The following is a 25746-nucleotide window of genomic DNA, read 5'->3' as shown; positions in this document are numbered from 1 at the left end:
ATGTTGAATTTACATTACCACCCGGGGTCTTCAAACGATCACGTCGTGTAGTAGAAACGTTTCTTCTAATGTGACCCACGGAACAGGAGGGGGGGGGGGGGGGGGGTGGCCACGAGATGGGAGCAATCAGTCTCTCCCCGTCATCGACCCTGTCTGCAAAAGTCCAAATCAAAACTGATTAGAACTTGTATACAGGCAGTCTATGGGGCAGAAAATGCCCAAAAAAAATTTAAGGGAAAAAAAAGGGGGTCGCGAATTATCACTCACCAAAACAGGGGAGTTGCCCAGCACGCTGCAGTCGTGGAGTCAGCCAGGGTCTGGAGCTCGCGAATTGCGCGGCAGGACGCGGATGATTTCTTCATGATAACATTTAAAAGAAAAAAAATTTCGAAGGCAAATAATTAAACTATGCAGACAGACTAATCTACTAGGATTGACTTGAGGGATAGCATCCCTTATACAAAGCGACTACATAGTCGTTAGTGGTCGGATGAAGTCTTGCAGAGTCTGCCGATTCGCCGATACTCGCTGGAGATCTGTCTGCGGACGCGACGCGAGTTGATCTGTGTCGCGGCAAACCGCGTCTCGTAATTAAAAGTGGCCGCCGGCTCTTACAGGTGGAGGGGGGTCTGGGCCGCCGAAAGATTCCGAACTTGCCCGAATGCGGGCGGAAAAAACTCTGGCAGGAGTTTTGAAGTTGGCATCACTGGGCGACAGTAGAGAATTCTGTCGGAGGGGTTTGAGTTGAAAACAATCGACTCGCCCACGGCGTCCATATAACTCAAGGGAAAGCAGGTGCTGCTCTCTGGCACACTAGAGGGTAGGCTAGCGGAGAAGTTCGCGACTTGGTCGCTAGGTAGCGCTTGCTATCAGTTCTGGCGCACTCGTTTTTGCGAGTAGACCTTGGGGACGGTCACTGTTGTCCAGGGGGTTATGACCGGTCATTGGTCTTACTTGGAACTGAGAAGGGGGGGGGGGGGGGGAGGGTAAAATGCAACGCTGCTGGGAATCTACGTCCCGTCGTGGCTGCAGAGGAGCGAACATAACACTAATACGTGATGAAAAAGGCCAATCTCAGCTCGTCTCTGAGAACTGGTCGCCTGCAAGCTACAGGCTTGTCTATGCAGTTAGGGTCACGAAGAGAAATGATATTACAGGCTTGAGGCGTGACTGAAGGCGGGGGAAAAGGTAAGCTGTCTGCCAGTCAGGGATTAGGCCAGCAAAATATCCGATACGCCGATGGGAAAGGGGCTTCAGAGCACTGAGACAAAGTTTAACTCAGTGGAGTACACCAGACTAACAAAGTAAAATCACACTATAGTAGAGCAAATAAAATTTCCACACAAAAAAATTTAAAATCATAATAAAAATTTAAAATATATCGTGTTGAAATTACTAATTAACGGCACATACTCCCCCGCTTGAATGCGGAGCATATAGGGAAAATAAAAAAACAACACTTACACTGCTCAGTAAAACTAGTACCAGGTTCGCCTGTATCCTACTACTTATAAAAAAAATATGTTGATCAAATCGAAAGTGTATATAATTATTTAAATTACCCTTAACGGTGAATGATGTCATGAGGAAAGTTGATCTCAGATGTTGGGAATGATGTCACGTGACAAAAACTCTAAATATGGGCTCTGTGAGGCGGGCCGAAAACACTGGGCCGGAACTGGAACTTGGTCCGTCGGGTGCCAGTTATGAAAGGTGGGGATTTGTGTACCCCTGAAAATAGTCTTTCCATAAGAAGCCGAAGGCATTGGGACTCAGCCCTGCACAGTCAGGCGATGGAGAAGACAGTCAAATTTGCTGCTTGCCCGAAGGCGAAACAGAGCCTCAGTCCCAGAGTGACACAAGGCCTAAGGGTGGTATTCCCTTGGCGGAATTTTAAATGATTGGGGATGAAAACCCCAACAGATCAACAATCCGTAGGAATGAATGTAAAAATATTAAATATTTGATAAATTAAGAAATTTCAGCGCATACCACTCTGATGTTTACTAATATTTATTATTTAAAGTATTCTGGAAACAAAACGATAAATTAACGACTCTTCGCACTCAAATTTAAATTATTTAAAGAAATGTAAAATGCAATAAACCAACAATTATAAATCAAAAAGGGATAAATTATAATGGAGCGGTTAGATCTTCCATGACTGCTGATAGGCTTCGCACTGCCTGAGAGGGGGTTTGAACATAGGCCGTCCAAAGATGAGTGGTGGGAATGTAACCCAAAGAACACTCGAAAATGGTCATGAGATATTTCACTCAGAGGACCTTGGTCATGGCTCGTTGGCTCAGAGGACCCTAACTTTTGCGCCGCTCGGTGGCTAGCTTGACCTAGCTCCTATTTTAGAAAAACACATAAAAGAAACCAGTTTGCCGTCTGGAAGTCACCTAGCTCTTACTTAAATAAACAATCTCATCGATAACGATGTAAAACAAATACAACTTTGGGGTAGAATGCAAAAGAAAAAAGAAAAATGGCTAGATGTGACAGCTTCAGTGCTCAGACTCTATGTACGTCACTGTACATCACATTTACGTGCAAGGGAAAATAAAGAAATAAACATGTACAAGTATTAACGCAAAATCAGTACAAAAAACACTACAAACATATTCTTGCTTACTTTACGAATTATGGTTATTAAAAAAAAGGAACGTAATCAGAAATTAAATATATGAAATCGTGGAACAAGATTCATGAAGATTCAAAAAATATCAGAGAGGTATTTCTGAGTAAAAAAACATTAAAACTATTTACGTCAAGTAGCTTGTTAAAGACTGAACTTACGTATGTAAAAATTAAAAATTAAAATATCTTAAATTACCTAGCTTGTGATAGCCTAGAAACGGGATGCTCAAACATACCCAAATTAATTAAGTGCACCTCTCGTTGGGGGTTGAAAGTATTTCAGTACTCTCGGTGATTACCTTAAATATTAAAATGAGACTAGTCACCTCGTAGCTGCTTAATTTAGGGGGAATGCTTATTTTTATATGCGTGATTATATTATTATTATTATTGAGCAAAAAGAAAAATAAAAAAATGCCTGTTGCCCTACTACTTGTAATAAAGCAGAATTAATTCCATGACCTTTGACTGTAACATTTCATGAGTCAAACACAAGGTTGATAATTAAATAGGGTCCATTTAAACTTGGTTTGAATTATTTAAAATAAATCCTTAAAATCATTTAATAAATAAAAAATTAAATTTAAGGCTTAACCTTAAAGTACCTGTAAGCTTACAACTATTTATGCCGTTGTTATATTAATGAAATGAAATTCATCCTGTTGATCTCAGATCTTGGATATCGTGTAGGAACACCAAAATGGGCGCTGTGAGGGAGGCCGAAAAGCACTGAGGCCGAAACAAGGGAAATGCGTCCTTGAGCACTCAGTGACTAATGGGGATTGTAACCCCTGTAAATGGGTATGGTAACCCGTAACTTACAAACTAAATTTGGGAATATAACCCCTGTACATAATTGTTTCGCTGTCCATAAGAAGTCGAAGGCATTGAGTCATAGCTCTGCACAATCTGACGATGGATCAGACGAAATAAATGAATTTAATACTTGCTTAAAAGGCGAAGTACACCTCTGTCCCGGATACCTACATTTATTAACTCACATAGGCTCAATATGTTCAAGCTCTGACGGTTGATCAGACCATCAGGCTGAAGCAGAGAGACCTACGAGGGAATTTCACCCCTGAGTTAGTTCGGGTTCGAAACCCGAAAGATCAACGAATTTGGATGAAAAATGGATAATGAAAAAAAATTTAGATGTTTAAAATTACATAGCTGTACACCACCTTATAAAGGAAATTAACACCGATCCAAAAAAATATAAAAGTTAATAAATTGTTTACTCAAAATTCATAATTACAAAAATATTATTTATCCTTTACTTAGTATTCTTAGATTAATTGGTAAATTGCTCATAAAAAATTCGACGTTAAAAAAGGTATAGTACTCTATCTTACAATAAATTCCTCACCTCATGGCTAGCGTAAAAGGTATTGGGGATTCAACCCGTGTATATAAACAATTTAATTCAGGCCTTTTCTTAAAGGCATGAGTGATTGCACCTCTCGTTGGGTGATCACTAAATAAATCTAAACAAAAGCTAGGCACATGGATAAGTGTGGTGACACAATTAAATGGTACATCGAAGTATATTCACGTAGCTTGTGAACGATTAAATAGGATTGGAGTACTTGAGTATTTTACTTAAGAGCATATTCTTATTTTATATTACTTAATGAATGGACCCTTTTTTAGATTTATTTTATGTATTATTAAAATACTTAATCGTTAATTTTAAGATACTTAGAAATAGTAAACAATGGAAGTTTCTTAACATTAGCTAAAACAAAAGGTTTATATTATCATATTATTTGTATTGTTAATATTATTATAAGGTATATATAAAATTATTATGTTATATTTTAGTAACCCTAGATTAAGAAAATACCTTGCTGCTAAATTTAAGGTAGTATAGATTATTTATAGTGCTTGTTTTGTGACATAAAAATTATATTATTATTAGGACATACAAAGCATGGGTAGTTTGTTTACAAAATAAGTGTTACGTGGGTGGAGTAGAGAAGAGTTCCGCGCGGTTGGCGGCCCTGTCATGTGGTGAAGAGATAACATGTCGGCGCACGCAAGACGCCGAGAGACAAAACAAAAAATACCACGATGTCCGAAAGGACTTCTATGATTAGTTTTTTTTACAAAGATGGCCTGGTTTGCAGGCTAATGTGTTATAAAAAAAACACAGATAAAAGGAGGAATTTAGACAAACTCAAGGCACTGTCGGCCGTGAGGAACAAACTAGATTATAACGCATTATTACGCTGCCGGACACGGGTCAACGGCATGACCTTGTCTCCACCAGCCGGTGAGGCGGGCAGGGGAGGGGTGAAGAGGATGACAGGGAGAATGACACGCGCGCCTGATAAAGCACGCTGCCTGAAGGACATCGTACCGACGGGGCCGCGCGGTGGCTCGCCGCGCGCAAACACAATCACAGTGGGACGTAAAATTCAAAATAAATTTTTAAAATAGAAAAGCAATATAACTACCGGGTGTACCAGCGATCAGTTTACAATATTATTACAAAATTGCTATTATCAAAAATTAATTTAAAAAAAAAATTTTTTTTTTACTTTTATTTTTATTTTAGATATGCTTATATTATTCAGGTATGCCTATAGATCAAGGAAACCATGCTCTGCTACCAAGTTGTAACACCCCTCGTGCCTCAAAATTGAATTATTTTAAAAGGAGCCTTGGAAACTGCTGGGTAAGGAAAATAAGTTAAATAAAATGATTTACCAGAGGCGGCGCGAGGTGGGGAACAAACAAAAATTTAGGAACTTCCTGTAACAGACAAGGAGGAAGTTGGTGGATCGTTAAAATCAATAAATAAAAACTACACGATTAACTTGATCTATAGTTTCCCTGTTTTATTTGCCCTGATGAATTATCTTGTTTCCATTACATTACATACAAAAGGTTTTAACAAGTTTCAAAGATTTAAGAAAAAACAAAAGAAAAACGAAAAGGGGCCGGCCCGCGATTATTTAAAACAAAGTACATTCTTAGTTTGAAATATAAACATTTGCATTATGAGTTTCACACCCAAAATTGGATGGATCCTATGATTACATTGATAATTAGTTCTATTCGTTCTACATGTTCTTGAGGAAAACACTGGTCGCTGGTGGGTTGGTCATCCGCTTAAGATAGTTCATAGCTAGGTAAGGGGGAAATGTTGAATTTACATTACCACCCGGGGTCTTCAAACGATCACGTCGTGTAGTAGAAACGATTCTTCTAATGTGACCCACGGAACAGGAGGGGGGGGGGGGGGGTGGCCACGAGATGGGAGCAATCAGTCTCTCCCCGTCATCGACCCTGTCTGCAAAAGTCCAAATCAAAACTGATTAGAACTTGTATACAGGCAGTCTATGGGGCAGAAAATGCCCAAAAAAAATTTAAGGGAAAAAAAAGGGGGTCGCGAATTATCACTCACCAAAACAGGGGAGTTGCCCAGCACGCTGCAGTCGTGGAGTCAGCCAGGGTCTGGAGCTCGCGAATTGCGCGGCAGGACGCGGATGATTTCTTCATGATAACATTTAAAAGAAAAAAAATTTCGAAGGCAAATAATTAAACTATGCAGACAGACTAATCTACTAGGATTGACTTGAGGGATAGCATCCCTTATACAAAGCGACTACATAGTCGTTAGCGGTCGGATGAAGTCTTGCAGAGTCTGCCGATTCGCCGATACTCTCTGGAGATCTGTCTGCGGACGCGACGCGAGTTGATCTGTGTCGCGGCAAACCGCGTCTCGTAATTAAAAGTGGCCGCCGGCTCTTACAGGTGGAGGGGGGTCTGGGCCGCCGAAAGATTCCGAACTTGCCCGAATGCGGGCGGAAAAAACTCTGGCAGGAGTTTTGAAGTTGGCATCACTGGGCGACAGTAGAGAATTCTGTCGGAGGGGTCTGAGTTGAAAACAATCGACTCGCCCACGGCGTCCATATAACTCAAGGGAAAGCAGGTGCTGCTCTCTGGCGCCCTAGAGGGTAGGCTAGCGGAGAAGTTCGCGACTTGGTCGCTAGGTAGCGCTTGCTATCAGTTCTGGCGCACTCGTTTTTGCGAGTAGACCTTGGGGACGGTCACTGTTGTCCAGGGGGTTATGACCGGTCATTGGTCTTACTTGGAACTGAGAAGGGGGGGGGGGGGGGGAGGGTAAAATGCAACGCTGCTGGGAATCTACGTCCCGTCGTGGCTGCAGAGGAGCGAACATAACACTAATACGTGATGAAACAGGCCAATCTCAGCTCGTCTCTGAGAACTGGTCGCCTGCAAGCTACAGGCTTGTCTATGCAGTTAGGGTCACGAAGAGAAATGATATTACAGGCTTGAGGCGTGACTGAAGGCGGGGGAAAAGGTAAGCTGTCTGCCAGTCAGGGATTAGGCCAGCAAAATATCCGATACGCCGATGGGAAAGGGGCTTCAGAGCACTGAGACAAAGTTTAACTCAGAGGAGTACACCAGACTAACAAAGTAAAATCACACTATAGTAGAGCAAATAAAATTTCCACACAAAAAAATTTTAAATCATAATAAAAATTTAAAATATATCGTGTCGAAATTACTAATTAACGGCACACATGAAACAACAAACTATGTAAATTTTTCCTTGAAATTGCACAATGGTAATGTTTAGTCCTTCTTCTAAATCTACCTAAATAGCTGCTTGCCTCTTGCAACAGTGGAAGTTGTTTTCTTTTAAACATTAACCTTTTTTCTAAACATGTTTGTGCTTCTAAAATGTATCGTGGTTCCCTAATAGATTTTTCTTTGTTACGTTTGGATCGGCTAACTATGGTAGCAAACAATTTATATAAAATCTCTGAAGTTTGGTAAGCAAATCTTACGTCCAAATAGCACCTAAGAAAGTGTTACATAAATCACTGCTTTCTACTAATTCGTTCTCTTCTCGCCAGCCGCGAACAGAACGGGCAAAGGAACCGGGCGGCAACACTGTAGTGTCGTCCGCTACCTGCTGGACCGCCGTTCCGTCAACAACACTCCCCGCGCATTCTAGTGAGCGAGAACAGAACTGTGTTTACCATTGAGGCACGCCGAACACAGTTTGTTTTAATTGTAGTGAAGTAAATTACCATGGTAACGAAACACACAAAATATCTAAGTAATCCGTAAAACTTGATTTACTTCTTAGCCTACAATATCAGCAGTATTAATACTTCTTTGCATTTAAAAGTGTCGAGTTTGTCATAACATGTATTCAGTATAATAAAGAAAATAATTATTTTCTAAATAATGCAGCACTCTGAACAAATTTTATCTGTGATAGCCTTCGCGAAAAATACTAAAGAAAAGTTATGCATTTAAATTTTTGGATATCATGCATAAATGAAAAGTTATCTATAAATAACTAAATTGTGAGACAGCAGTTTTGACTCATGCTCTAAGTACTCTTTTAAGTGCTAAAAATATTATTATCAAATTAGTAATAGCTTTAACTGCAAGAGTAAAGATAGATCTTCGAATAAGCAGCAATAGACGTTTTCACAATTTAAAATAGATGATCAGTGAACTATCGCAATGAGAGAACATTTTCAAAACACCAAACAGCACCCTTAATAAAGCTGGTTACTCAAAAAAAATACAAAAGGTGTTACTCTGTTTGTTTTTACGAGTGCTCAGTATTAATATTATGCATAGATATTTTATAATTTTTATTGGGTGTGATTGGTTAATCACTGAATCAGTTCAAACATTACAAATGTTAAACCACTTTTTTTTTTTTTACTTCAATCTTGTATTTTGTTAAATAAGTTTAATAAAGCTTTACTGAGATATTTATTTGCATTTCGATTAGACTTTGTTTTTTATGTTCGCTTCGCATCAAAAAACTAGTATTTGCACAGCCCTGGAAGTGCCACGAATATTGTGTTTTATTTCAGCAATATTATAAACCAAAATTTTTCCTAGTTTCATGTGAAATCTTAAACCATTATGTAAGTTTTTTTATGTATTTTTGAGTCGTAATGTCTGTATCTCATAGATATATACAACAAGTAGGCTGCTGCTGTGTCATGGTGTTAGATTGATTGCGACTATCAATTTATACGCCATTGAAACTATAACGATTACTTCTTTTAATGCCTGGATGGGGCAAAGCTTGATTGTGTGACATAGAACTCCGCTGCATGTGTCGACAGCTGGCGCAGTTGCTGGTGTGCGACTGGCTGCTGGAGACGAGGACGCAGCTGTGGGAGGAGGAAGCGGGGGGTCCGGATCCCGCCGGCGGCACGGCGTCTCAGCAGCCCGTGCCGGCCGCGGTGCTCAGCGCCTTCCAGAGGGACGTGGCGTCCCTGCGCAGGCTGGCGCAGTTCATCCCCGTGAGTTCCCAGCCGTCTGCGCGCTCCTTGTTTCTGTGTGCCCATAGCTAATCCGAGGAGACGAGGACACCTTGTGGCTTCACTCTGAAGCGTGACGGTCTGGTCTAGCTACCGGCGAACAGTCTGCCGAGTCGACGCCAAGTTGGTAGTAGTACAGGAAGAATCCATCATGTTTGAATGGTGTCCCGCTGAGGTTTCCTCCAAGGCCCAGGATTCTTATTGGGTAGGACTCGTACTTGGTAGTGGTGTTCCGATCGCTTGGAGCAGACTCCAAGGGTTCCCTAGCCCTGTGCGGAGTCGACGTGTTGAGCAACGACACAGCTCCGGTACTAGCCTGGACAGCTGGCAGAGGTTGGATAGGCCTCCACCGGACCACGGGTTCACTGGGTGTTTTGAGGGGTCCCAGTGTGATGTAGGCACCAGCAGTGCCGATATTTCAGAGCTTAGGACGCAGCACACTGTCTGGTTAGCTGAGTGAGGCAGGGGGGCTGCGGTGGTGTCTATGCTGGGATGGGTAGCCTCAGCCTCTGGACATAGCTGCACCTCTAACACCTTTCCGGCTTGCGTATGCGGCGTGATCCGCATCCACGCCCGTGGGGGCCCCGGGGCGGCAGGGCCGTGAGGCTAAGAGCGCCGGGTAATAAAAAAATCCCTGTGTCATGAAATCATGTGTGCCCATAGATCACACAAGTTTTATACACATCTTTACAATGTAATGAAAATTTTTAAATATATTTAAAAAATTACATTTTATAAAAAAAATTTTGAAATGAGAAGTTCTTAAATTAATATTCTTGTTGTATTTCATCATGAGCATCGTCTGATTATACATTTCCTACTTCTAAGAAAATGTAACTGAAAAGACACATTTAATGCAGTTTTTTGTAAGTACACCATTGCAGTTTACACTGTTTGTCATGGAAATTACTGAATATAAAAAAAAATTTAAAAATATGAAAATAAAAAAATTCACAGAAAACAAGACTGAATCAGCTGTCAGACAAACGGAACCAACGATGAAATTTTAATGAAATTTAATGTGATGAGCAAAATCTGTAATTTTTCACTAAATATGACAGAATTGTGAAATATATGTAAAAGTAACTTTTTTTTGCAAAAAAAAAATAGGTTTATTCATTCTGAAACATGCACAAAAGTTTTTTACTGTACAAAGCTGTTATACGCAAGATGCCATTGACTACATATTTTGTTTTTCTGCAGCACCCATAGAGTAAAGTTTTGACGATAAACATCATAACTTCAGCCACTCATGGAAAAATTTCAGTTGGCGTTGGTATTTATGAAATGTCAATTATTGAATTGGTGGTACCGAAATGTTCTACGCGTTTATTTAGATGAGTGCGTATCTGTCGACGTTAAGTGGATGTAATGTGTATCTCTTCGGTGTTCTATGATCTTTTCCGTTAAGGCGTTAATGTTTTGTGGCATGTTAATAAGTTTATAAAATGCCAAAAGTTGTGTTTTCAAAAGACCTAAACAGTATGAAGAGGAAGTATTTTACAAGTTCAATAAAGAAAAAGGCATTGTGATGTGCAGGTTTATACCTAACGTGCTCGTCGATTGCAAAAGAAAAAACATGTGTAAAACATTGTAAATTTTGAGCATTGCATAAGGTGAACAAAGGTGCCAAGCATCGGGTTCTGGAACAAAGTGTCAAGTTACTTTAGAAAAAAACTTCTCTCTTCGCGCAAAAAAAAAAAAACTAAGGACGAGAGAACTAATCTAACTGAAGACACTCTTTTGCGCTTTTGTAAAGTAAATATACCACTTCAAAAACTTAACCATCCAGCCATAAGGGAATGGGTGATAAAAATAAATTGGCAAGTGTTTATGGGTTTGAAAAAATGTACATCGTAATGTAAACTTGCTAACAGTTGCAAGATAAAAAGAGTAAAATTAATTTTTTTCCATTTCTATTTAACAGTACCTGTATTTTGGTACATTCATTAATTTTGATATATTTTATATATTATATTTTAATATATTAAAATATAATGTTTTTGGTTTTGTGCCAAGTTTTGATTTAAAATGCTGATTAATTACATGATTTGAATTTAATTTTGGTGTTATATGGTATATCTATATTGATATGCTTTTCAAAGTTATAGCTGTTTATTGCAATTCACCATATGATCTTGTCTCTGTTAATTAGTAACCTTAAATTACATTATGAAATGAGGCAATAGTTGTGTAATAGTGACTAAGTTGTTTTAGTTACTAGTAATACATCACTTGTTGATTTAAAGTAATTAATGTGCTCTTTGGAGTTTATATGTTACTATTCTGGGTTTTGGATTAAGTCTACGATTTGGCAGTTTAATTCCTGTGTTTATTGTTTTCCCTTTTAAAGTTTTTTTCTTTTCCTACTAAACAGTTAATACAGTATATTTTTTTTTTGCATATAAGAACCTATGGTTTTTACTAATATCTTGAAATCAGAATCTTACAGATCATACATGGCAAGGCCAAGGAATAGGCTATGTTTTAAGTTAATAAATATATATTTCATATGTGTGTGTGAGAGAGTGTCTGTGTGTGTGTGTGTGAGTGCGTGTGTGAGTGAATGTGTGAAATCCAGATGTAAAGGTTTTGGTATGATTTCAGTACCATTAGGGTTCTTGAAGTTTAGAAGGAATTATGGAAATAAATTTCACTCTGAATCAGTGTTTTATTTCAAAAACATGTGTATCATTTTTTGCGAAAGAAATTTCATAATTTATGTTTTTCTGCCGGAATATTGCTAACTGTTTTATTACAAAAAGTTGATGTGGTAGTAATATGATTGTGTAGGTAAGTATATTTTTAACAGTTACACTACCAAGTTGAGTAGTCGTCCAATGAGAATGGGCTTTCAAATGTGTGAATGAATGAAAGGTTAATGTCTCTTCATCATCAAGGTCATTGGAGACGAGATGAGTATCTAACATTGATCGGGTTTGTTAGGAGCACCCTGAGGAAATCTACCGGCTCACTGCGACACCTGCCACATTTCACGGTTTGACCATGCTTGGAATTGAAACAGACCGCCTTGTGGGCAGAGTGATGATCGTGCCATTCAACCACCCTCGCTCATTTGAAAACATTTTCCTGTAATGTGTGCACGTTTTGCCTCTAAGACATGCTCATGCTTCCCCAGTCGGCGCTGCCTCGAGTGTTCCTGTACGAGGCGACGGCGCGGCTGATGGCCGGTGCCGCGCCGGGCCGCACACAACAGCTCCTCGACCGCAGCCTGCGCAGCAGGAACAGTCGCTCCTCCATCATCTGCGGGAAAGGTAACTGAGACTTGCACGACTTCCTGCCCAGCACACTTTTCCCTGGTAGGACAAAGTAATCTTGATATCTTGAAATTTCTTCCTGCGTATTGATGTCGTCCAGGGCTGTGCCCATCTGAGCCTGATGTGCCACCACCTCCCTCCCCTCCTGTTAATCCTCCCGGCTGACATCTTTTTAATTAGCGCGCCGCCGCAAGAGGGCGCTGTAGAATCAGTGCTTTGCTCTCCAAGAAATAATAATACTGTGCAAATCTTTTGTTTTGTTCCCCAAGTGCCATGTGTTTTTATATCCAAATTGATTGTAATTTTTATGTATTTCGTATACTAACCACGTCCGCGGCACGACGGGAAACAGGGTAACTGTTCAGGGCGCTTGGCGCCAAACACCCCCCTCCCCCCTCCCGCTACCTCTGCGGCCATTGCTCGCGCAGTCGCTTTCCGTCGCTACCTGAAGACAGACGCTCCGCTCCGGCTCTCCGAGGACTTCGCCTTTGTGCGCCTATCGAGGTGGTTGGACCATAGCTGTGCCTGTCGTGCCGCGAGGCATTTTTATAGAGTGATGGTGTTTGCGTCCTTAGAGTGTTGTCTGTCGGCGTGTGGGACGCCCTGAGATCCCACTGCGTGGTTTTTATAAACAGCGTGCCCGACGCTGAGAGCGGGCAAGGTCTGTGGTTAAGGTAATTGCTGAAGGGGGAAATGAGTCACGCCGCCACACGGGCTACGTCACGCCTGAGACAGAGTCTTCCCGCTGGGTCCGTGCCCCGTAGACACGGTGGCGCCCACTAAACGTACGATTTAATTCTACCAAATCCCCCAACCATGTCAGTATTGACGAAATTTCGTCTTTGTCTGGATTGTGTTGGCATATTATATTTTCATTTAAAATAACACTTAATAGTTTGGTGTTAAAGGGTGGTGTTTGGCTTACTGAAATTTTTGTGATGTTATTTGGAACAGAACAATTATGATACGTATCAGGCTGAACTCTTTAGTACAAATTCTCTCCCTTCAAGTGAAATTTTTATTGCAACACTGCCTTTTCTCAACAACCAAACTAATTTTTTTTTCCCCTTCTGACGCGTATATGACTTTTCGCGACAGTTACTTCTACGTACAGCAAGATTTCCCATAACTGATTTTTAAAATCATTTTATCATTTTATGTTTTTCCAGCAACCATAAATGATTGCAATGTAGACACACATACTAACCACGTGCAAGATGTCTGTCAACTATTAAGCAGTAGCACTTTAACCAACCTTGGTGTTTGACTGAACTTGTGCCATGCGGTGTGGTCAAGTTTTGAATAAGATGCCCACCGTTGGTTTTTTTTAACACACGGTTCGTGAAAAATTCTGTGCTGTTTATTGAGGTGAATACGGTAATACAACACTGTATGTTAGACAGATAAGGTCAGGTCTCTCTTTGGGAGATAAATTTGGACTTTCATGGACCACTTTAAAGGTCTCATGATCTAGGGAACATAAGTAACATAACCTTGCTTATTCTTATGAAGTATAAAAATTTTGTATGGCATTTTATGATTATTATGCGAGTGAGGAGAAGCTGTAAAACAATAAATTAGTTGTGCTCGCTCTCAGATAACAATCAAGGAATTGATACTTGTGATGGTGGAAGGGAGGAAGGCAAGATTTTTTTTGCTCATTGCACCCTAGTATAAATATGGAGAGAATGCTCTTTGCAATAAACTGTCATCCACAGGTTTTTATTTATTAACAAATTTCTCCCTCTTAAAATAAGTATTGGGTTATTTAAATAGCGAAAACATTACAAACACAAAGGTATCATATGTTCTGTGAACTTCTAATACTTCATATTCCTGGATGGGCATAAAATAGAGTTAGACATTGATACAGATAAAATTAATTTGGATAAATTTTAATTTACACTCTTTATAGCTACCAATCAAGAGCTACTTTCAACATTACCAAAATACCATCTGTGCTAGTAAGTGTCAGCATGGATTATTTATTTTGACACCTACTATTGTAATATAATACATTCTAATAAACTACTTTTGTAACTACTCTAGCTTGGTTGGATTTTTTTAGGCTTATTCAAAAAAAAATTAAGTCTGGACTGCAATTGGCTGATTGCAAATAATGGATAAGTTTGGGCATTTTAATGTCCTTTTGATTCAGACTTGGCGGCATACAGCATTTGTTTCGCGCAGAGCAATTTCGGAATATCAGGGTCACATGATTAGAAGTAACTTATGTTTTTAATTCATTTTCAGTATTTTGTTTTGTACCTAAAAATCTGTATTTTTTTTTTTGCCTTACTTTGAACTTATAAAGTAAATGTAATAAGTGATTAAATTAAATGTGAGGGCTGCAAATTTCAGAGATTTTCAGAGGTAATAGCAAGAATTGAATTAACCAACAAAATTAATTTTTGTGCATGGACTATTCAACTTTTTTGGGAGGGGATTTTTGGGACAATACCTCTCGATGCAGGTGATGGCGGTGAAGTAAAGTTTTTTGATTGCACCTGAGAGTATGGATTGCGATAAAATTGAAATAACACCGAAAAGCACGTTCAAACACTCCATAACACCGAAATGAAAGTTAATACACCATATAGCACCGAAATGCAAGTTACAGTATATCATGGTATTAAGTAGCATTTAACCAAAACATAATTCAAATAATAATAAATAAATAAAAAAAGGAATCTTTCAATGTTTTAAATTCAAGGAATGTCATTTCCGAACAAAGAAATTGCTCCAAAGTGCGTGGATAAGAAAAATTAATTTAATATGTTTTATCGTGCATCTCTTATTCAATCACTTTTAAACCACAAAAAACTCGCTAATATATTTTTTGTTGTTCAGAATGTATCTTTTCAGCCATATTTTTTTTTTTCAAGTTATTTTTATTGTAAAAATGGAATATATAAATTTTACCACCTTTTTGGTGGAACAGGTATTATAAACCAGCTTTTATAAAAATAAAAACGATAGCACTAAAATCTTCTGTTTTAAAAATGAAATCCAAGAGTCTTGTCTCTAGTCACGCCGGACTGCCGGCCGACAGACGAGTGCGAGAGCGGTGCCTGCCCGCAGACAAGTCGGAGGAAGGCTCCGGGGAGCGGGAGCACGCTGCGGCCCTCTACCTGGCGTGCCGGCACCTCCCCTCGCCCCTGCTCTCCTCCCCGGGCGAGCGGGCCGGCATGCTGGCCGAGGCGGCCAAGACCCTGGAGCGGCTGGGCGACAAGAAGCGTCTGGAGGACTGCTACCGGCTCATGCGGTCCCTGGGCACCACCTCCGTCACCAACTGATTCTCATCCCCGCCATCCATCATTTAGAATTTTACCTGAACTTATGGCATGGCATTGCATAGTAAAATCATATTGTATGGTGAGTACTATAGCTAGGTAACTAAAAGTGTTCTTTTTTTTCTTCCGAGAAAAATGCAAAAATTTATGAATTTGTGACGTATGAAATTTTGTTTTACAATTATTTCTGAATTTTAAGGTTCTAGCGTGTTGTGAACCTTGCGTGTTTGAAATCATTGTAGCATTTAATTTTATTCGTACAATTTTGTATTGTATTATAATGCAGTGTTTTACCTGCGGACAGGTCGGCCCTTTTCATGGATGGCATCTATAATATGGGCCACATTTTCCCCAATGAGGATCACCCTCAACTATGGTTCGCACCATATATTTGTCTTCCCTGGAGTACCATGGATACGAGTGAAGTCTTTTTGGTCCACGTCTCGGCCTATTGGCACGTTATAGTACTGGTGTGGACCCTCAGTCCTTTGTCTGCTCTCTGTCCTGCTTTTTTATTGTGTAGTCCTGAGCTCTATCGGCCTTCCCCCCCCCCCACCCAACCCCTTTCTCACTTCCCCCGCCCTGACCCCCTACCCAAACCCTTTTTATGGCCCATCAATTATCCACTTCCTAACAAAAAGACAAAGCAAAAGAAAACTATTTTTTTTTTATATTTGTGGTTCCCTTACCCCTTAATGTTTATTGTTTTTACTCGTGCCTTTCCCTAAGAAAGGAAAGGCAATAAGTTACTATTTCTTGTCAGTTCCTTCCATGCACGCAAAAATCAGTGAGAAAATTGTGCTTGGTCAAGGGAATACAAAAGCTGTACTTCAAAACACCAACGATGGCTGCAATTTCATCATGGCAAGTTGCAGTTGAAAGTGTGAGGAATCTCGTTCAAAAACAAAAAATGTTGGGGCACAGTTGCGTCACAAACACCTACGGAGATAGACACGTGAAGATTGTTTACCATGCCAATTCATGAGCAATGTAGTCACGAGAGGGGCAGGGACCATTAGTACTGCTACATGGCCACACGCACTCTCAGATTGCACACACTCAAACACTGGCTGGATTATTTTTAGATTTTCCCCTCCTCCAGCCAGCCTTTACACACATTGCCGAGGTACAGTAAACTCCCGGTATACCGCGCCCCGATAGATCGCGGAATCGGGTATATCGCGGGTCAAACCATGTCCCCCAATCATAAATGAATAATAATAATAATAGTAGAACCTCGTTAATTCGTGATGGTCGGGACCGAGATAATCACGGATTACAGAATTTCACGGACTAGCGATTAAAAGCCCGGAAGGTCTTGTCAAGCTTCTCAGACACCGGCGTGCAGCTGAGGCCAAGGTCATGTGACGTAACATCTACCGAGGCTTACTGCGCCTTGGCAGCAGATGGATAAAAAATAGTAAACTCTCCATTATTCGTGTTAATTGGGACCCGCCGATGCCCGGATAATTAAAATCCTGTAAAAAAAAAGTAATAAACCCGGATAATCCGTTCACAGTAAGGGCCGTCTTCGAATCAGTCTCGGCTTAAAAAAATACGGCACTGCCTAGCCATTAGTTCACGGTCATTTACAACAGCCGAAGAGAGAAAGATAAGATCGAAGAGAGAAAGATAAGATCGTGCTGAACTTGCACACATAAATTTTGGGTAGCGGCCCCCCCCCCCCCCCCCCCCCCCATCCCACTCATCCCACTTCGTCCAGCCGAATGCCAGCCAGCCAGACACGTCACTCGCCAGGCGCCTGCCGTGCGTTGGCGGGTGGAAACAAACAAAGGGAGACGGGAAGCAGAAGTCATGACATCCCCCTCAAGTTTAAAGAGTGACAAATGTGACAGCTGAAAAGGGGGCGGCACAAAGGGTCGGTACAAACAGCGTTGCAGAGTTTGGCGGCCTATGCGAAGGCTTGCAGTGTTTGCCGGCGGCCGGCCCGCGTGCCGTTAATTTTAAGCGCTGACAATTTTTACTTCTCTTTTTTTTTCTGCACTTTTAAATCGTCCTGGATTATCCGATTCCCGAATTAGCGCGTCACGGATTAACGAGGTTCTACTGTAATAACAATGGAATAAATGGTTGACAGCCGATTAGGATAATTTTGCGTTGTAACTCACAAACTAAGCATCGGGCAGAAAAAAGCCTAGGCGTAGAAAATGTCCGCAGTGAAATTCTAAACAAGATATTTCCGTACATTATTCCTCTATCTTGTAGTGTTTTAAAATTATGGTCCAATCCAGCCCAGTGTTATTTTCTGAAACACTAGTTCTTAACATTTTTTTTAACCCACAAATAAAGCATCGGACAGGGGACCCGATAAAGCCCACCGTCCAGCGACATTATCCAGCGTGACTCGGCTGGGGATTGATTTTGGATAGGTTTGGTTGACGGCAAGCGCTGGGAGGGGAGAGGCGAGCCGAGAATATGCGACCAAGACACCCGGGTAGACGGGAGGAGTGGAATATAAGCGCCAGTGATGAGAGGGGCGATTAAGCCGAAAGGGGGAAGTCTGGTGACCTTGAGTAGTTCACTCATTTCCGTCGGCACACTTCTCGTGTTCACGTGTGTTGACAAGCGGAGACATATAAATGTTTTGTTATAACTTGAACCTACAGACGTAATTTTATTCGTTGTATTATACACGTTCATCTTTTTACTTTGGTATAATGTTTTAACATTAAATAGTAAAGTAAATCAGCTAGCGTATTTTTAATCTTTGCCGAGGAATTCCCAGTGGACCAATACTTACGTGAACCATACTGTACCACTTTTGCCGTGAGGTAGTAAACAAGCCCCGGATATGTTTATGTGTAGCGGCCTCCCGACCTTTAACCAGAGGCTAGGGAATATAACACTTGCTGATCCGAGCCACACACACTCAGCAACTCGACACAGCGTTTGATGGAATAAGTAAAGACAACGTTTAACAGACTTTTTAATACGGCGCCACTGATTGCGCTAAAATTATTTTGGCGCAATTTTTGTATCCCACATGTGACCATTTATAATTTAATGTAAGCATGGATAACAAAGTTTAACCACTTTACACGATAGACGATTCTTTATTTTATATTGTACGAATGCTAGAATCGTTTTTCACGTATCTGCTGCATACTTCTGCAAAAGACACGCTATCTGTAAGTACGTAAATCTAGAATTTTTATTTTGTCAATCAAACTCGGTACTTTGCGATTCATATTCGGTTTGAAGTATTACTATGGCCTTTCTATTTAGAAGACTTTGACCACAGAATCGTGTGTAACCGCACACACTGCCCTTACTTTGTTACGGACACTCAGACGAAGCAGATACTGTGGCTGACACCACGAGACTGGCAGCAGCTTGTGTGCCGCACGTGTGTATGGCGGCGTGTGGCGCGCTCGTTGGCCGTGCGACAAACTGTGCGCGGCATGCGGAAAAAAAAAAATTCAACATTTACTATTTATCTTTAAAATTTATTATTTTTATTTTCTCACCCGCGTTTAGTGAAAACTGCGGATGCAAAGTCCGCACAAAGGCGGGCCGTCTATACTGTGCGTGCTTGCCGACCTATTAGAACACAGGCGGTGTTTTATGCCTTTTGACCTTGGTCACATCGAAACATCGCGGTTATACAACAACGCGGGTAAAAGTTATGTCCCCCGACAACCGCGTTAAATAGGGAGTGTACTGTATTTTAATTCAACAAATCATACGTACTCACGGGGAGGGGCACAAATCTGTAGGATTCTTCAGGAGGGTCCCTGTAGAAATTCCTGGTGTTTTTTGTGGTGGTGGGGGCAGAGAATTTTGTGTTTGGGTTTTAACCTACACGAGTTTATGTTGTACACTGCCGATATTTTGGTTCATTTACATACAGTATGCAGAAATCATTTACAATATACTGACATTTTTTTCATGAAAAAACCCTTTTGAAGTTTATTTTTATCAAACCAGTTTCACAGTTATGACTTATGATTTTGCAAGTACAAGTGGGCCCCCTCAGTGAGAAGCTTGTTAATTCCACTGGCAACCCTCCCCCCTCCGGGTTCCACGTCTATGCTTATTCTTAATATGTTTTTTAATAACCGACATAGGATAGTTATTTAAACACATACACAGTGCAATGCTAAAAATTTAATTTTTTTTACTGAAACTGAAAATCTAGCAAAAAAAGGTAAATTTTTTTTTTTTTAAATCAACATAAAATCTATGACCAATACAGGGATAAATACTGTATTGTATTTTGTTTTTATAATCAGGTGTTTTCTGACAGGCTCCTTTGTAGTGCTGGGAGGAAATACGTGACTGCGTAATTTATTTCACAACTACCTCAGACTTGATTTTTAACATGTGCTCTATAAGTTAGGTCCTGTTCCAAAACAAACAAAAAATAAATTAATATGGTAAATTAATTGCAGACACTGACAAAATTTTGAAAATCCAAGATGGCGGGGCCTTATTCTCTTGAAGTTTTTAGTCTTGTTGCTTGTGGTTAGAATTTACAAAGTGAAAGCCTAAAAGATTTTTATGAGAGTTGATGCTTCTCATATGCTTGTTTCGTTTCATTTACTCCATGAATGTGATAAACAACTCTTTAAAGATTTGATTCTGTGTGTGAGTCATTACGTTGTACATTATCGACTCACTGATGGTATTGCAAATTTGTGGTGTTACACCTTTCTTCAGGAAAGGCTAGGTTTTTCAGAACATCAAGACCTATACATATATTTATTAATTATAGTTGATTTATTTGTGTAATGATCAGAATTAAAATTTATTTAAAGTAATAGTTTAAATATTGTTAATAATTCCTTTGTACTAGCCAGAATATCTTAAATATTTAATTTTTTTTCTTAACACCATGGAAATAACTGTTAATAGTTTTGAGCCTTTGTTGGTTTGGTTTGAAATTATATTTATGAAGACAAAATTACTTAAAGTGAATTTTTTTTTATTCTATGAGTATAACCATGAATATTTTAAAAGTTTGATATGTTGTTAAATTGTTTTGTTTATTAATAATACAGTTTGTTTTGATCTTGTGTATTCTGATGGGAAGGAATAAAATTTACTTTTTTTTTTTTTTTTTGTAATTCTGGTAATTCTGTTAGAGCTCTGATATTTGTTATTTTTTTCTGTGCAAGTTTTTATTAAAAAAAAACTTAAAATATAATAAAAATTAAACAAGCCACGAGTTAATTTATTGATGACTACTGTCATTTCCTTATCTTCCTCTTGAATGCTATTGCCACTTCTTATTTCAAAGGCCATGGTATCTGTATGGAAAAAACACACACCTTCCATTGATCAGGTTTTATTTTTTAACATTAAACTTGGATTTTTTTTTTTTTTGCAATGTTTAAAGGAGCATTGCTGCTAGTGTTCCATCACAATGTGGGAATTTTAGTAGCATGACTTGAGGTGAAACCTTTCGTTGAAAATTAGTGGGTATGGCAATATATCTCTGCTTGCCACACTATTGACCTGCTAGTTCTTTGCTATTGCAGAATTAATGCAAGAAGCCTCTTTGTGCAGGAATATGGTATGCAAGACTCAATGCATTATCCACAACCAGCAAACATTTTGTACACATGTGGATATTTCTTCCATTATGCTGCTGCTCTGATTCTAGGTCAAAAGTGATGATGGGGGAGTGATTTCTTCTAACAGTTTTCAATGAAAACATTTGGTGTTAAATAACACATTTTCTTAAAGCACGATTCATAGTTAAATGAAGGTCTAAGTTGATAGTGGCTATCTGCTAAAAAACATTATATTCTGTAAATAGATTAATGTTGAATAATTAATATTTTATTTTTGGAAATGTCTTACAAATAAGATATTGCTAATAGACAATAACACATAAAGTTGAGTTGTGTGGCCTAAAGACTCTTGAAATCAGTTTCCTGTATATCACTTAAGAATATCCCACCCTGTTGTCACCTCAATACATAGTTACATTATTTCGCATTGAGCTGCCAAATTTTGTGTGTGGCGTACATATTATACATATTATATCCACCGAAAGACCATTACATTACATCACATCATACCAAGGGAACTAACTGCCACATGGGGCTTGAATGCATTACGTTTAACTGTTGGCGAGCGTGAACCAGCCGCGGAGGTAGTAATGGAGCCTGTAAAAAAAATTTAATATTGCAGTGTCGGTTGATTAGCACAAATAATGACTTGGTGGCACGGTGGTGTTCACGTTTCTTTTTAATTAGTCTTAGGCTTATGTGTGTCTTTGGGGCTTGCAAGGACTAAGCTCCTAGTAATGACCCATTCGAAACCACAACCTATAACCCGGCGACACTGAAAAGACCGCTCCCCACTTCATCCAGGGAGAAAAAAAATCATTAATTTCCATTAATTCCTTTTATCTTAAGATACCCAGAGCATAATGATTTTGTTAAAGCACAAAAATATTGCTCACCAAATTGATAAAGGAAAACACAAATGTGCTTTTAAATGAAGTTTTAATGGGTTAAAAATAATTTACAAGAGATATAGCAATATCATTTGATAAAAATTAATCAACAATGTGTGTTTTACATTGTTTTTTAAATATTTAAAAAAAAATATAATTTACCTACTTGTAATGTTGTACAGTAAGCCAGTGTGCTGCCTACCTGTGCCAGATTCACTAGAAAAAATGTTGAGCTTAGTACATGTAGACAATATTGTAATTTTTTTTTTTAAGATATACAGTCAAACCTATCTGAAACGACCCCTCACGGTTCCCAGGAATAGGGTCGTAATAGAGGGTAGGGTCGTAATAGATGTTTTCCGAAATTTTCAGTTGTTTTCAACCCCCCCCCCCCCCCCCCCCCTTTTCACACTCGCTAAGAAACCAGCCGTATATATATTCAAAGGCCGTACAATGGCAGGATGCTGTCACTCACAATGCTAGACAGCTTTGCTTTAAACCCACTTCAACCTTCATGACAAGTCCGTCGCCCTACAGGCCACCTCTAAGAAAATATGTCAATATACAGTTTATTTTTACTGGTTAGTTTACATGTACGTTTTCTGCTTGCCGTAGTTAAATACACTAGAACCCCGATGTCACGAACCCCGGATTTAACGAAGCAGTGATTTTACGAATACATTCTCGGGAACCATCAAAAAATTGGACATTTTGACCAAAATGTGAAAATCAGAAGAAAAATAAAAAAAAACGAAATGAAAGATCATTAAAATCTGTTAATTTTAACACACAGCGTATTTTTGTGTCTGCTTTAATACTTCCAATAATGTTCATGTAAGAATAACAAAAAAATAATAATGTTACATTTCTTTTAAAAATATGGCAGCGGTAGGTTCTGCAACGCGAGTGAGCGCACACGAAGCTCGCCCGGCTGGCTGGCGGCAGCGGCTTCATGACGCATAAGCTCACCCCTCCCTCCCCTCGTTCATATTCTTCAAGGCTAGCTCATCCCTCCCAGACACACAAACCATCTAGTGTCCTCCCTTGTAACACCCCAACTTTGCTTCCTTTGAAAAACCTTCAGTGAGAAAATGCTCATTTCACCCTCTCTTCTCCCGTAAAATTGGGCTATTATGAATGGGGTACTAAAGCGGTCAAGGAGGGGTCAAAATATGTCACTTTTCACACCAAGTTCGAGTTCAGTCATCTCTGGCAAGGAATATACAAGCTTTCAAACTTAAATATAAATGTATTTTAATAGCAAGGGTCCTATGAAAAGGAATATACCGAATAAAATCAAGCTGCTGTCACCAAACAAAGCATAAAACGGCCCAATGCGTGGTCGCTTCGTAATTGGTTATTGCTCGCGCGAGAGGCGAGACGTGGAATGTTAGAAGAAAGATAAATGCGGGGTAGACAGACGGCAGCCAGTGTGTTTCCTGCGCGGGGAATAAGTGGCGTAGCCTTTTTTTTTTTTATGCTGGGTGAAGCGACCTTTTTCTATCAACCCACGGGAAAAGATAATTGCTTGAGCTGTCAAAATAAACATCGCTGCTGCAGTTAAAACAAGTCGAGGCGGGCGTGCATCCAGTCAGTCGCTGTGTATTGTCAACCGATAGTAATCAAAATCAAGAGAAATACAGCAGGTAGCTTTGCCTTAACTGCGTACCACACTAGACACTCGCAAAAAGCTAAACGTAAACACGTTGCCACAAAAACCTTTATCTGCACCCTGCCGGCAAAGGGACGTGGAATAGGGGTTGTTAAGCGCTGACAGCGGTCGACAGGAAGTACTCGGCAAGAGAAACGCAACACGCTACTCACCACAAGAAACTTATTTTCTGTCCGATTTTCTTCGGATTTTCGGCAATTTTTTCACGGTTCCTCCAAATCGGGTTGTAATAGAGAGGTGGTCGCAATAAATGGGGTCGCAACAAAAAGGTTTTACTGTATACAACTTAATGAAAATTTATTTTAACAAACTTTTTTGCTTTGGGGAATTTGAGACTTTATCACTAAAATTTAATTAAAGTGGGTTTAGCAGCTGCAGAATTGTTTGAAGCAACAGTCATTAAAAAAAAATATATATTCTTTTACAAAGAAAATCCTTGGAAACTTTCTGCTCAAATAATGTCAGGGTACTCGAACTCGAAAAGAAACTGTTTTATAAATGAAAATTAACTATTTAACAATCAGTAATTGCAACAAAAAAAATAAGTGGTGTTCCACGGGAGTTTGTCCCCGATGGTGGCCCAATCTGGACTGAATTGGTTGCTTCAGGAATGCTGTTTCCAAGTGCAAGGTGGTGCATGACTTAACACACAACAACCATATTTGAAACATCTGTACCAGTCTGTCTTGTCTTCGGTTACATATACCGATAATACCACAGGTATTTACGTCCATCTTCCATTACAAAATAAACCTGAACAAGCATACTCACTAGCATATTAACGCTTCAGTGTCTGACACCGGCTGTGGACCTGATGGGTGAATACCGCTAGTGTGGCGCACGGCGGACTTTACATGGGACCCGGCTATTTACCTATATGCCAGCCCAGTGCAATATGTCATTTTGTTACAAAACTATGAAAATAATCTTTAAAGCACATGATGTGGCATGCATAATGGGAAATAATGTGTTGGGCGGGTGGGCACTATCTATCTCCCAGCATTTCACCTCACTGGTGGGTTGTGTTAAAGTGCAGTATAATGGCTTCTAGGGTACTCAGGGGCACTAAAGTTATAGGCCAACAATTGATTGTGAAAGAGAAATGGGATGGTTATCCTACTGACACCAACCATCTGTGCTCCAATCTGCACAGACCACTATGGCATGTTGCCACCTCACCAGAGCGAGTGTACCTGAGTGTGCGACCCTAACACGCCAGTGTGCAGTGCAGAGCAAGCAAGTGCAGTGCTGCGAAGGCCAGCCACCGACATAACTACAATCGCTCGAGCAGATATTGACCAGTGTTGTTTCTCCTCGTTCTGTCATAATATAATCTAGACGATGTTTACATTCTATTAATTTTGGTTTGATTACCTAATGATTTATCACAACATGACGAATCAACAATCACAAATTATTAAATTTTACAAACATTTGCTGTGGCCGTCCCCAAATAGTCATCTGCACGGCACAGACAAAGTTCCTAAGGGCAGTATTCCAGGTAAGGTAACGAATAAGCTTTACCTTGTTGGAATACAACTGTAACTGTAACATAACTTTCAGACGGTATTCCAGAACATGACCAAACCCAATCACTGTTTAGTAATGAAAAATCAACTGTTTTAAAAAATTGTGTCCTACACGAGGCTAGAAACTGATAACAATCCAATCTAGCATTTGTTTGTCAACCATTGATATTTTAAGATAGTATTACTATCGTGGGGATTAAATTGTGTAATTTTTATTTACTCATGTTCTTTTAGAATTGCGATTATTTGTTATGACCATTAAAGTGTACAAAATGTACCTATTCCAAAATAGTTTCACTATCATAAAGTTTCACTTGGCACACCAACAAGCTTGGTATGTCCCTCGGTGATGGCGTTTGTGGTGCGACAACCAGTCGGTTTCCCGGGGGACTGGATCTGCCCCGTGCTGCCGGGGTCGGTTCGCGCCGACATGCGCGGTGGAAATTCCGTTCAGTGTCCCGGGCCTCCCGCACGAATACTGAGACATTAGTGGGGTGGCAGTTTGGCAGGAAGGGTTGGAGTTCATCCTTCACTAGGCTCGTTATGGTAGGCAGTGCCTGGGTGGGTTCCAC

The 25746-nt window shown here is 39.9% G+C and overlaps 1 protein-coding gene across 2 annotated transcripts in view; it reads left to right on the top strand.

The window, feature by feature from the left end:
* The window catches only part of LOC134539599 (sterol regulatory element-binding protein 1), an 81454-nt gene extending 60727 nt beyond the window's left edge, over window positions 1–20727 (top strand). The window contains exons 12-15 of one of the 2 annotated variants that reach the window (XR_010076339.1): window positions 8778–8957; window positions 12115–12250; window positions 15335–15628; window positions 15851–20727. Coding sequence is in view for 1 of the 2 variants with exons in the window: in XM_063381771.1 (XP_063237841.1) it covers window positions 8778–8957; window positions 12115–12250; window positions 15335–15549 (531 nt within the window). In the remaining variant the exon portion in view is untranslated. Of the gene's footprint in view, window positions 1–8777; window positions 8958–12114; window positions 12251–15334 lie in introns of both variants that reach the window. The other variant, XM_063381771.1, reaches the window with a different exon arrangement.
* Window positions 20728–25746: the final 5019 nt, after the last annotated feature.

The sequence above is a fragment of the Bacillus rossius genome, chromosome 15 (genome assembly GCF_032445375.1).
Source record: "Bacillus rossius redtenbacheri isolate Brsri chromosome 15, Brsri_v3, whole genome shotgun sequence".
Taxonomy (NCBI): Eukaryota; Metazoa; Arthropoda; class Insecta; order Phasmatodea; family Bacillidae; genus Bacillus; species Bacillus rossius.
Note: the sequence above shows the minus strand (reverse complement) of the source record. Positions and strands in the feature narration are given on the sequence as shown.